Source organism: Actinia tenebrosa, unplaced genomic scaffold (genome assembly GCF_029948245.1).
Source record: "Actinia tenebrosa isolate PJP-AT-01 unplaced genomic scaffold, QUT_ActTen_1.0 PGA_scaffold6__47_contigs__length_16458017, whole genome shotgun sequence".
NCBI classification, from domain to species: Eukaryota; Metazoa; Cnidaria; class Anthozoa; order Actiniaria; family Actiniidae; genus Actinia; species Actinia tenebrosa.
This window is the reverse complement of record NW_028292583.1, coordinates 7,895,796-7,909,196: the sequence shown is the minus strand read 5'-3', so window position 1 is coordinate 7,909,196 and position 13,401 is coordinate 7,895,796. Positions and strand designations below refer to the sequence as shown.

The following is a 13,401-nucleotide window of genomic DNA, read 5'->3' as shown; positions in this document are numbered from 1 at the left end:
ACGAAAGTGCATTTTTCGTTTCTCTTTGCTTTCTCGTTGTCTAGATCAAAAATATTTAATATTTGAATTTTAGTTCTCCATTATTATGAAGTCTATAGTCTTCAGTATTTGTTTTTGGAGTTTAGTGATTTTTAAAGTTAATGATGCAGTTTTTTCAGAATCTTTACCGATAGTAATCAACACATGGGGACCACCATTCACAAACGCAACATTGAAGGGTAAGACCATGAAATACCTCCAAATATAGTACAAAAACTTGAATTATATCTATTAAGAAATAAGAGTAAACTTGCTTTAGCAGAAAGTCAATTGATCATGCAGTTTGAGGAATTATATTCATATATTGATGAGAGTTCAATTTTAAGTATCTTGCTGGACGTGTTAGCATATAAGAATATATGTATGTGATGGCCTAACAACGTATCGTACCAATTTGTTTTTGTCTTTTTTAGCATGGGAGGTTATAAATACTAAGGGATCATCTTCCCTAGATGCTGTAGAGGCTGGCTGTACAGAATGTGAAGTTGAACAATGTGATGGGACAGTGGGCTATGGAGGAAGGTTACTCACCTGTACATTGTATAATTATGAATGCATTAGGATAAATATAAGCCACTATATATTGAAATGAGATTATGAATTAACAACAGGAAATACTTAACTAAAATACCATTGATTTGAGTATGTTAAATTATGCTGCAGCCCTAATGAAGATGGTGAGACAACACTAGATGCAATGATCATGGATGGGTAAAATACTTTAAAATCTTTAGGCAAATGTGTTAAATGAAGAGAGCAGAAATAAGGGAGGGAAATATTTTTTATCCTGGCACGTCCCATGTAAATTCCCAGTTGGGTTATTTTTAGTAACCATTGCAGTTGAAATTTTGTCTCACCCTACTCCCATGGGTCAGCTAGTGCACGCCTACTCTATTTTAGTTTGGTTGTTTTGATCTCATTTTTAGTCGTTTTTAGTGACCGAAACAACAAATGGAAAGAGAGCACGCGTGTGCTAGCTGGGGAGTAGGGTTAGGCAAAATTTCAACTGCATCTGCATGGTTACTAAAAAAATAGCCCAACTGGAAATTTACAAGGCGTGCCCCACATTAAGAAGTTTCCCTCTCTTATTTATGCTCTCTTGGTTAATTTTTTTTTCTTTGAAAAAAATAAATCATCATTTAAGAATCTTGCTTTATTTCAATTTAAAAAGGTCTTTGATACCATTTATTTTCATTCATTAAAGTGTCACGCATGATGTTGGTGCCGTTGGTTGCTTAAAGGATATCAAGAATGCTATTGGAGTAGCACGCAGTGTAATGAAATATACAAAAGAAACATTTCTTGTAGGAGAAGATGGTTAGCTATGTTTTTATTAATTTTAATTGTTATGTAAAACTCATCAAGCTCTAGTTCTGAGCTTTCTTTCGCTCAGCCTTAATCTCAGTTAGTGTGTTAAAATATTATGCCATTTGAACAAAACCCATGGAACTTTAATGAACTTTTTTTGTTACCATACAATATATGGACCTTAATGAATAAAGAAAAGAACAATTACTTGCATGTACATCATCAAGGCTATGGCTGAGCAAATATTAAAGTGCTACTATGACGAAAATTGCTCAAACTTGGATTCAGCTGAAACTTCCTAAAAATACTCTTTAAAGGTCCAATAATCACTGTATGAAGTGTTTTCTCGATATTCAGTACGAAAGTATGATATTTTTACGATTATTTTTTGGAGTCTGTGACGTCATACACTCAACATCAAACATTGCTACATATATTTCTTTGTATATAAATCCTTAATTTATTTTATTCCTATGAAGCCCAAAGGGTAGCTAATGTGTTTATTTCACATTACTTGGGACTATAATTAATATTTTGGGGTGTTTGGGTATTTCTTTCTCCCTTTACTACTGATATTTTGATCATAAACTACAAAGAAATGTATGGAGCGATGTTCGATGTTGAGTGTATGACGTCACAGACTCCAAAAAATAATCGTAAAAATATCATACTTTCGTCCTGAATATCGAGAAAACACTTCATACAGTGATTATTGGACCTTTAAAGAGTATTCTTAGGAAGTTTAAACTGAATCCAAGTTTGAGCGATTTTCGTCATAGTAGCACTTTAAAGACAAATTCAGAATCAGAGAATTAAAGGTTTTTTCATACATCATGTATATGAATTAATTCAAGCACTGATTGTGTTTCATTACAGCAACCAAGTTTGCCAAAGATATGGGGTTTAAAGAGGAGAGCCTGAGCACCAATAACTCAATGTAAGTCTAAAATCTATAGGTAGCCCAATCATCAAAAAATATATATATAAATAAATATTTGAAAATAGCACTGCAATGTACAAACAAACAAATGACCATTAGTCTATAAGATTAAGTTCAAGCATTTCATCATGATCAGCAAGGTGTTAATAAATTATTTTCATTTAAGGAATATAAAATGCAATATGCACATGTCTCTGTACTGTGAGCTATAGAGCAAGCTTAGGAACAAGAGTCATGGCAGATTATTTTTCTTGCTTTTTGGCATTTGCTGCATTTGGTGCTATTTAACTTAACAATTAAAAGGAAGTGTGCAAGGGATTCTTGTATTTGTATTGAATGACACTATAATACTAATGTCCTATTTTATTTAGAGACCTTTGGAAAAGCTGGAAAAAGAAAAACTGTCAACCAAACTTTAGACAAGTAAGTTTACACATGTCAGATATTTAATCCGTAACTCAAATTTATAAAGTCTTATTAAATCATCATATAGCAAACTTTATAATTATAGATACACTACTATGCTTTGTGTAACAGAATGTTGTCCCAGATCCCATTAAATCATGTGGACCATACAAGCCAGTTAAAGAGAAGAGGTACGTATTTAAAAAAATTACACTCCTGCCAATTATTATATCTAGCTTATAATAATATTATATTAACTCAGTGTAATTCTTTCTTCAGGGTACAAAACTTGGACAAAACTAACCATGATATTGATGAGAATAATCATGACACAATAGGTATAGTTTAAATGTATTTTTATTATTAATTTCACAAATTTCTGCTATTAGAATTAAAGCCCTCATTATGGACGGACATTTTGATGAGATCTAGGCTGGGATATTTTATAGTGCGATTGAAAAAAATTATGTATTAGAATATATTATGTGATTAACAATTTGTAGGAATGGTTGTAATTGATGCAGATGGAAATATGGCAGGTGGAACGTCTACTAATGGAGCTAGCCACAAAGTACCTGGGTAGGCCCTTGATATATTATTCTCATTTCCTTTCTTTCCTCTCTACCATCCATTTAATAACATCCATCAGTCCTCCCTCCCTCCTTTCCTCCCTCCCTTCCTCCCTCCCTTCCTCCCCCCTCCCTTCCTCCCTTCCTCTTTCCCTCCCTCCCTCCTTCCCTCCCTCTTTCCCTCCATCCATCCATCCATCTATCCATTCATCCATCCTTGTTACCCAACCCTGCTTGCTTTGCCCCTCTCATTCTCACTATCCTTCTACTCAATCCATCCAGTTATTCACTCATCCTTCCCACCTAATCCCATTCTTCCTTCTATTCCTCTCCCTACTTTTGTCCTTTGCTTCACCAATGATTATCATGTGAAAGTATTCTTTGCTTGTAGTCGTGTTGGAGATTCACCCATCCCTGGTGCTGGGGCATATGTAGATAATGATGTAGGAGGTGCTGCTGCTACTGGAGATGGTGATATCATGATGAGATTCCTGCCAAGGTATCCCTCTGGAAAATGAATTCTTAGTTTTTGTACATCAGAATTAATTTGCAGCAATATCGCAGCAGGTTTGTTTTAGTGACAATTATTAATAGACCATTTCCAGGATAATCGCACAACTGCTTTCAACAGTTATTGCATGCTCAGATTCAAAACTGAAAGGCATTTTTGGGCAAGATTTTACACTTATGAAAAAAAACATACAAAAATTTGAAATCATGTTAATACAAGAATATATCTAAGTTTCTTTTAGTTCTGGAGCAGGATTATAGCTCTTTGAAAAAACTATAGCCCACTTCAGGCAAAACTTTTTTTAAGGCTTTTAGAAATCGCCTATTAGGTTATGGTTTCCATAGGTTTCTTAAATGGAAACTGCTGCCTGAAAATGCCTTGCTTTCACGTTTGGGCCTGTGATATTTATAAAAGCACTCGCACATATGAGAAATCATCTACTACCACTCAAATTGCCTAGCATAAAATGTTTTTGACACTTCAAAAAAGCAAAGTGGCAAACTAGATTTTTGAAATGGAGCTACTGTAGCACTTTTATTTGACATTTGGATGTATACCTTATTTCTTCCATTTACTTTATGTCAATATTTTACTTAATAGTATTAATATATGTTTCATTATTGTTTATTGCACATAGTTTAGTGGCAGTAGAATACATGAGACAAGGCAAATCTCCCACTCAAGCAGCAGAATTAGCTATGTCTAGAATAGCCAAGTATTATCCTAAGTTCAATGGTGGACTTGTGGCTGTTAATAAGGCTGGTGAATATGGTAAGAACTAAGGTCCAGTCTGTCAAATGATGTTTTGCTTCATTCAAGAATCTATCATACGATTTTTTCATTGCATAAAAAAGCTGTTACTGTGAGACTAATAAAACTAGGACCATTTTTAGACAGTGTAGATCAATTAATATGTAGAAGGAAAACAATGCATTCCAACTTTGGGTAGTGAAGCCAATCAGAAACCAACAAAAATCAATAACCCCTTCAACATTTCTTTTTATTCCCATGAGAAAACAACAAAATTGACGAAATTTAATGATTTCACTTTGATGTTGGTATTGTTTCAGGAGGTGCTGCTCATGGCTGGACTTTCTTCAAATACTCTGTTGTTAGTCCTAAACTTGGTGGTAAAGTGACAGTTGTCCCTGTGAAACCTCTTTGAAAACAAGCCATTCATTATAATGCACAACACTACTATTTTTAAAGTGCCAAGGCATTGATGGTTAACTGTAAAACAATGCAAGGTATATAACTGAAAGCTGAAAGGCTTTAATTTGTAAATTTATGAGTTGCAGATTCAAACATGTCTGGGTAGCAAAGAGGACAGCAAACTGCAAGCCCAGGTCATTTTCTGCTCTCTCTTGGGTTTCATCTGTCATACATCTCCAAGGGGAGGATGACAAGGTACCTTCATTGAAGGGAAACGAGAATGGAAGCAAGGGTGATAGTAACTGCTCTGACTTGACTTCCTTTCCTCCTCATCTCCTCCCTCCCCAAAGTGCGCGCCCCTATGCAGGCTATTTGCTAGTGGACAAAAAGGTTAAGTCTGAGCCCTGATAAGGAGAATCTAGAACATTTTATGAAAAGATAATTTTAGATTTCAAGTTAACGATACATATTTTCATGTTGTAAAAAAGTAAAAACGACAGAAAGAAGAGGAAATATTGGGTGATCTCTTGAGAGCCCTTTACTCACCTTCAAGCAATGATACCTTGATCAAATAAACTCAATTCAAGTGGAAGTAATGCTTTCCCATTTCAGGCCACGTGTCATTCCATTGATAATAAAATTATTTGTTTTTCATCCTTCAGATTAAATGATTTTCTCATTACTGGTATAGGAAAATAACAAATATAACTCGAGGGAATGAACATTGACACTGGTATAAAATGGGAAAATGACTTATTAGGTTAGTAACAATCTACCCGCTGAATTAGTCACTGCTCGAAGCTAAGAGGGCGTGCTTGTAATTTGGTAAATGTAAATGTAGCTTTTTTTCATAAGTACAATGAGCATTTATTAATAAAGACAAAACAAAAAATCAAAATAAGTACAAAACAAGATAAAAATTCAACAACATTCAGTTTTGCATAACAAGTACTGCAATAAAGAGGATAAAATACGGATACGGCAGTATTGTATTGCCTTTGTTCGTATTAACTGCAGTACATGGAGTTTCTTTCACTTTCGAGGGGTCAAAAGGAGCATCAGAGATGACTTCTGACTTTGTGAGTCCAGGGTGACGTACAGAGTATTTAAAAATCGTCCATTCGTACGATGCAACTCCTAAAAACAAAAAGTAATAGTGATAAAAATTATTAAATATTTGAGATACAACGGGCGCGCTCAATGGTTGGCTATCGTGTTTATTTTAGTTGACAGAGACACGCTCTCGCCAAAGCATTCAAAAATATTTTACAAAAGCAATATAAAACGGGTGATTTTATCTCTGTACTGTGATATAAACATTCTGGAAATGTAGAGCACTGGAGAAGCAAGAAAAACACTTGACTACGCCTCGTATTCCTAAGCTTGCTTCACTCATTCCCTACAGCTCTGAGAAACATGCGCGAGCATTTTATACTGATTCCTTAAATATATAACGCTTCTCCTCGAGAATTAACGTTGTAGATTTTTTTAATTTCATGTAACTTTTATTCCCCATTAGAAAACAAACAAAGCCACCAGAAATAAAATTACTTTGAATTTTCGTTTTCGAATTTTGTTTTCTTGTCAAACGTTTAAAAGGGCTAAAGCGCAACTCTTGCCAGAAGTTTTTCTCTTGCTTGTCAGCCCATGAGTTTGTGAGTACTCACTTATTCTCTGCAGAAATCAAGGTTGAAAAGGTTAAGAGGTCATGCCGTGTGTTTAACGTACCGTATTCTCCTTTCTTATTAACAGCAATGATGGAACCAGTAAAATCTTTGTAGCGTTTAGCTATTCTTAATAGAGCCAGTTGGGCTGCTTTAGAAGGACTGTGACCCTGTCTCATGAACTCCACTGCCTGATACCTGCATAAAACATAATATGAAATAACATTTTGAACTAAAGGCGCGGACACGCGATGCAATTTGCAGGCAGTGATACTGAAGGAGAATCGTTCTCTACTTAAGCAACATTGCCTGTGACAAATTACGTCGTTTGACATGGCTCGCAGCATCGATTGCCTGCAACAGTATGTAATTCTGGCGTTTGGCATGTAAGTTTTTATGTAGCCTTGTGCAAAAATTATCATAAAATGAAGAATTCTACTCACGTGGGAAGAAAGCGGGTCATGACGTCACCATTTCCAGTGGCAGCTGCAGCGCCAACTTCATTATCTGCGTATGAACCAGCACCAGCGACGGGTGAGTCACCGACACGACTACATCGAATAAAGAATGGAATCAACTTGGTTAGAGTCTGAAAAAGTATCGAGAGGAAGGAAAGGACCGCAAAATGGCTGAATCATAATGCATGACGAGATGAAAGCTTTGTGTGTCGTTCTAACTACCATTCAATAGGGGAAAACATGTTATGGCTATTAACTACCGCAAGCACAACAGTGGCGCAACTGAACGGGATCTATCTGAAGGCGCTTCTGGCAGGTAAAACCGGAGAACCTGAAAATTCTGAATCAGAAAGAAAACCAACCAACTCAGCTCACAAGGGGCGACTGCGATTTGAACCCCATACCTCCGTCGTGACCAGAGGTGAAAGGCATCCTAACCCACCCTAGGCTTGAGTCTTTAGCCGAATGTGAGCAAACTACGGTTTAATTTCAATCATTATATATATTAGTATAAGCCTTCCTTTCCATACCCAGCTATTTTGAAGCCTAGTCCATTGGTCGACGTGCCTGCTGCTAAATTACCATTTGAGTCAATAGCTACCATTCCTGCAAGTATAATTCAAATTATTTTCTCCGTCGTTTTGATTGGATGAGACAACTACGAACAACTACCTGTAAACAACTTTGCTTATGCGCATTATGATGCAAAGCCGTTTTTGCTGCAAATCAGTCTCGTACCTAGAGCCTGCATTTTTTCTGGCCTGCATCGAAGAACTAGGGCGGCATAATCATTTTTTGGCATGCGCAATTTTCCGGAAGTGAAATATAATCCATGAAAAGCATGCTTTCAAACAGAGTTTTGTGCTCACTTCCGATAAAAATCAAAAATCGGGAACATATATATATTTTTTTCTTTTCGGTAAGTCTTCAAACACATGTCCTGGCCTCTCATACCGGAAGTGCAAGAAATCCCGGTCTCGATTATTCGATTATGCCAGAGCCCTCGTTCTGAGCTGCATGTCAGAAGAAACGCAGGCTCTGGGTACGAGATTGGCTACAAATAATACTCTGCTTATGCGCAGCAACGATGCATTTGTCGAAATGGCTCGCTTCCCTGTAAAACAGCCAAAACGTGAAAAGAAAACAGTAAACATAATTTGAATGTTTAGTGTGAAATGTGATCGTGGTCGTTGAATGATAAAACAAAAATTGAGCTCGGTCATCACAAAATACAGTGATTTGTTAGTGTCTCGCAAGCAATTATTTGTCTCTGCCTTCGGAGTCGGTTCTCAACCTCGTCCAATAATTATTCATTAAGTCATTGTGTTCGGCTGTGCTATGGTGTAATTTTCCCACACAGTGTACTAAAACAACAACAACAACAATAACAAATTTTAAATGGACTAAGAAGAAAAACAGATAAATAAAAATGGCATGAACAGTTTATATGTAGCACGACCATATATTCCTAATCTTACCAATAGTGTCATGATTGGATTCGCCTATGATACCCAAACGAGCAGATCTGCCGACAGAAATATCACTCATTACTGAAGACATCAAAGTCAATCATGATTGGTGCATATTGTCCTAATAGACAGTTTTACTGATGTGGCGGGCCACTTTGAATTATGCATGGGAAACAAAGAGGTTAAACGTAGAACATTTATTAGCATGGATAAGAGTGGCGGGGTTAAGTTAATTTACAAACATATAATTCAAAACTTAATTCGTGTTATGTTTCGCATTTTTCCCTGGAATATTAATACCTAGCAGCAAATTCAATTGCATTTTGGGTGTGATGTGCTTCTCATCGAAAAGCGTATATTAACGTTTATGGGGAAAAAAGACACCCTGACAGCTGTGCAGTTCATCATTTTTCCAATTGCTGCCCCCTCGGCATCCCATAATATCGTATAATTAAAACAATAATATTTAAGATGGCCGCTGTACTCGTAAAAAGGTCTATTTCGGCGACTCTCTCTTTCACCAACACGGAGACATATTTATATTGGCTTAGTTTGCAGATTACGCGTATCGACAACATCGCATGAAAAAGGCTTGGGCGCTCACAGTTAATATAGGAAATCGCACGATCTCGAGTACAATTTGGAAATTAATAGAGACGAGTATAATGTTTTGAAAGTTCTTGTAATTGCACGAGCCTTTAGGCGAGTGCAATTAAAGAACTTTCAAAACATTACGAGTGTCTATTAATTCCAAATTGTACGAGAAGATCGTGCGATTTTTTGTTTATAATTCACTCAACAAAATTTCAGTAAAAAATGCGAAGCGACGCCGTTCATCTTTGTCTATTAGGCGGCCGATTGTCAGTCCATCGCGCAACTGAAATGCATAAAAAAGATTAGTTCTTACGGCTTTAAAATTTTATTTATATGTTTTTAAGTACAAAATGATAGAAAATAATTGTTTTGACATTGTTTTGGCCGTGTTGCCATAGCGACTTAATTCGGTATTCCTACGGAGTACAATTAACGCTATAATTGTACTCCTCTCGACCAATCAGAGTCGAGTAATTTTGTTGAGTGTACTATAAATCTAGAAATAGCAAGCAATATCAAAAAGTTATTTGTATTCACCTCCTCTTCCGTTGAGGAATATTGTAGGGGCCACAGCTTTCATTTGCTCCTGGGATGTTCTACAAAAGATCCAACTACTTTTAGTTTCATATGCTTATAGCCATATCTAAAAGCTATCATTAATGCAAACATTACCGGTTTCCAAAAGTTTGGTTGGCAGTTCTTGGCTTTCCAGTTGAGCCAGGTTTTACTGCAAGAAAAGCAACGATTCGCCTGTTGTCATTGGCTCACTCATTGCGCAAGTATGTGATGGTCACATGAAGCGGTAATAAATAAAATAAGGTGCAGAACATGTCGTGTCACTGCCGGCATTAGGACAAGTTCGGACAAGGTATCGATCCTATCCGAGTTTATTAGTAGCTCTTGATTCCTTGGGTTATATGAAATTGCGTCGTTTCCGATCGCATCTGCGTTTTTGATGGTTTAGTGTGGACGGACGAGACGCTATGCTAAAGCTTTTGGTGAGACGAGATGTTGAGACAAATTTGTTGCGCGCGGAGTGGTAATTTTCTTTGCAACTGGCAATGCAGCAATTTTTTACGTCACGTGCTATCTCGCTGGCGTATTACCGCACCTCTATTGTCACTACGTGGAGGAGGCAACAACAGATTATGGCGTCACAGTTGATATGCTTCAGGATACTTACTAAGAGTTATTGGTGTGAAGATCTTCTTCTGGAAACCCAAAGAGTTTTGCAAACTTTGTTGCTAAAACAATAACAAAAAAGAACGACTTTAGTTCACGGATGTTTTTGTACAGAGTTGAGCATTCATCACCAAATCCCCAAGAAACATGAAAACCAAAAACAAAAAAAAAACAAAAAAAAAACAAAAAAACCAGCAAACATTGTTTCGTTTGGCTGCGCATGCGACCCCTAGAAGGCCAGATAAGAAACCGAAATTGTAACGAAAAGTGCATGAATCAGCATATATTTCCCCCTCCAAATTCTGACTCAGTTTTTACCTTTCTTGAATTAGACAGAAACTGTAAGACTGTATTGTTGCACTTTTGATTACCAGTAAATATAATTTTGTCTATTTAAAAATAATTTTCAGTTATTTCAAAAGTTATATTTTTCGTTTACCATCATCTCCGACCAAAAGGGAATGTTTGGTGTAGTTCATGACAGCTCTTGCTACTCCTATCGCATTCTTGATTCTCTTGAGGCAACCAACACCCGCACTTGAATGCGTTAATCTGAGATCATGGAACAATAAATATGCGTGACTAAAACAGCATTAAACCGCATTGGGTAGTAGTGCGCATTAACTAGGCAGAGTTTGCGCCATAGCTACTAACTGTCTTTCAGCCTACAGAGTGAACGGAGAGGAAATGCATTATATGCCGGGGTCCTAGTAGCCTCCTTTTGCAACCCTAAGAACGGCTGCGAAGGAGGCTAGGGTCCTAGCCTTTAAGCAAATTTACTTGAATAAAATAAAATAGAATAGAATTAAATAAAAATAAATTTTAAAAAGACTCAATTCTGGGAATAATTACCTTGGGGGGATTATGAACCCCCTGAGGCCTAGGGGATCTTTACTCCTAGATTGAGAGAGGAATATTACCGCTCTTTGCCATATGACCAGTATGCTAATTGATGACATCAATAGTTTTGGTGACTTATAATCATTTATGTATACCAATAACGTATACATCTATCTATTTACCCGTCCATGATCATGGCATCGAGTGTGGTTTCTCCTTCCTCGTTTGGCCTAAAAGAGAAAAAACATTATCAAAATACCTGTACAAAAACATTTTTACGATTCTTTTTCAGCGTGAGTTAGACATGAGATCATAAAACTGTAATGTAATCATGCCGATCTCCACTACCCGTTCTCGAAACTGGATAGTTTTATACTCCATCTTATGGTGATTAGTATGCCCAGTCGTGAAATTTAAAGTCAGTTTTAGTCAGCTGTTTGGCTGGGTCAAAGGCACGTGGAGAGTGAGGTAGCAGATGCGATTTGCGAAACATCCGGTAGAAGAGTACTAGGCATGTGGCCCAGAATGAGCTGTCAAAGGTTTCATGGACAGTTCAGCGTGAGTTTACCCTGGGTGCTAGAGGCTTAGCGCCACACCGCCTCTGGCACCCAGGGTAGCGTGAGTTCACATGAGATCATAAGACTGTAATGTAATCATGCTGAGCGTAAATGTCACGCTGTGAATTCTGAGCTGCCAGTATCATTTTTTCACGAACGAAACGCGAAGTATAACGTATGTACTACCCTCTATTCAACCCAACCACGGGCAGATAGTTATTAAAGTCTGCATGGTCAAATGTGATTTTGAAAATAAGTTGCAAAAGCATAAAATATATAGGAATGTTTCGTTATGAATAAACGATAACTGATGTAATAGAATGAATGACAAAACATTTAAAACACGAGGCTAGTCAGTCCAGAACAACAGCTATTCAAATGAGTCGCAATATTTGATTCAGTGTATAGTGACGCGTGTTTTATCACTATTTTTTACATATACCCACTTCCCGCCAAATCCAACATTTGGGTTTAAAGGGTTCACAGCACATGGTTTCATCTCGCACACGGTGATACCAGCTACCACTGCATCTAGTGCAGACTTCCCTGCTTGCATGACGGAGTACGCTGTAAGAATAGGGGAAATCAAGTAAATTTAAGGAAGGATTACTGGTTTTAAGTCTTACCATGCTATTCAAAGGGTAACGAACCTTTATTTATTTACAGATGTTAGAGCGCTTCCTAAATTTAGGTTTAGTACTAAGCGACCGTACCCAGTCTGAATGACCGAATGAACTACAAATGTGGTTGAATACAATGAGTTACGGCCGGTTGAAATCAGTCACAATGCGTTCATGCAGCTAGTCTATAACCGACAAGTACTTTAATCGGATAGCCACCGGCTAAATTTAGTTTCAAACGCGGTGTCGACAGCTTCGATCTACAATAATATATAACCAAGGTTTTCCATTCTATAATATAGAATGGAAGACCACATGAAAGATCGTTAAGTCACGCGCAGTATGCTATTTTTGCTTATTTTTTTTTTAACCGCGAGATATATATTAAACTCCGTTCACCAGCACAAGAAATATACTTCTAATTTTTGCTTAAACACTAGAGCAGTTAAAACCAAAACGAAAACCTTAAAGCCGTGTAGGAAGCCTCATTTTGAATGATAGAACTGACGGTACCTTTATCAGAAGCATCAGTAAATTGCCATGTATTGAGGACCACAGGCAACGTCTTTCCGCTTGTATTGAGCGGAAAGTTCAAGAACATAACTGCAAGATAAAATATAGCGTTGAAAGGCATTAAAGACCAAGTCATGTCGAGACAGATCACAACATGAAGTAGGAGAGCTAGCTATGAACAAGGTCGACGTCACGATTTGGATTCTCAGAAGACTATTCGTTGATGGTCAAGGCGAGTCACACAACACGTTGACAGATCTAGTGAGCTTGACAGGTGGCTTTACCGTTCATTGGCATATTGTTTTGAAAATTTCTCCAAACAATATCAAGTTACTTTGACTACCTTTCTATAATCTGACAAAATATTTCGTAATTTCATGCAAATGTTGAGGTAAAATTATAAGCGTTTTGGCGAAACATGCAAACAATTTTATTGCCCGACCTGATGGGTTTTGTTTCAAAATTTACAAATATAAGACTTTGTAAAAATGAATGAACAAAAAATTATTTGGACCTCTTTAGTCAGTCCCTAAATCAATCCGAAATAGGTTTTAGGGTTCTTGAAGATTACAAAGACAAT

At 37.0% G+C, this 13,401-nt stretch overlaps 2 protein-coding genes across 5 annotated transcripts; one reads left to right on the top strand and one right to left on the bottom strand.

Annotated features, from left to right (window-relative positions):
- On the top strand, positions 1-6,486 carry LOC116300269 (N(4)-(Beta-N-acetylglucosaminyl)-L-asparaginase). 2 transcript variants are annotated; one of them, XM_031709103.2, is made up of 12 exons: positions 1-218; positions 453-561; positions 703-750; positions 1,244-1,356; positions 2,224-2,284; positions 2,659-2,710; positions 2,825-2,883; positions 2,972-3,030; positions 3,196-3,271; positions 3,653-3,760; positions 4,410-4,543; positions 4,843-6,486. In XM_031709103.2, the coding sequence occupies exons 1-12, from the start codon at positions 86-88 to the stop codon at positions 4,935-4,937; spliced, it is 1,047 nt and encodes a 348-aa protein (XP_031564963.1). In that variant the 5' UTR covers positions 1-85; the 3' UTR covers positions 4,938-6,486. The 2 variants fall into 2 exon arrangements, with proteins under 2 accessions (XP_031564963.1, XP_031564965.1); XM_031709105.2 differs by lacking the exon at positions 703-750.
- On the bottom strand, positions 5,025-13,005 carry LOC116300268 (N(4)-(Beta-N-acetylglucosaminyl)-L-asparaginase). Of its 3 annotated transcripts, none has more exons than XM_031709100.1 (13): positions 12,822-13,005; positions 12,135-12,255; positions 11,314-11,361; positions 11,144-11,236; positions 10,731-10,843; positions 10,293-10,353; positions 9,782-9,836; positions 9,647-9,705; positions 8,525-8,571; positions 7,577-7,652; positions 7,032-7,139; positions 6,653-6,786; positions 5,025-6,061 (listed from the first exon to the last, which is right to left on the bottom strand). In XM_031709100.1, the coding sequence occupies exons 1-13, from the start codon at positions 12,955-12,957 to the stop codon at positions 5,856-5,858; spliced, it is 1,257 nt and encodes a 418-aa protein (XP_031564960.1). In that variant the 5' UTR covers positions 12,958-13,005; the 3' UTR covers positions 5,025-5,855. The 3 variants fall into 3 exon arrangements, with proteins under 3 accessions (XP_031564960.1, XP_031564961.1, XP_031564962.1); XM_031709101.1 differs by having other exon boundaries at positions 11,144-11,188; XM_031709102.1 differs by lacking the exon at positions 11,144-11,236.
- Positions 13,006-13,401: the final 396 nt, after the last annotated feature.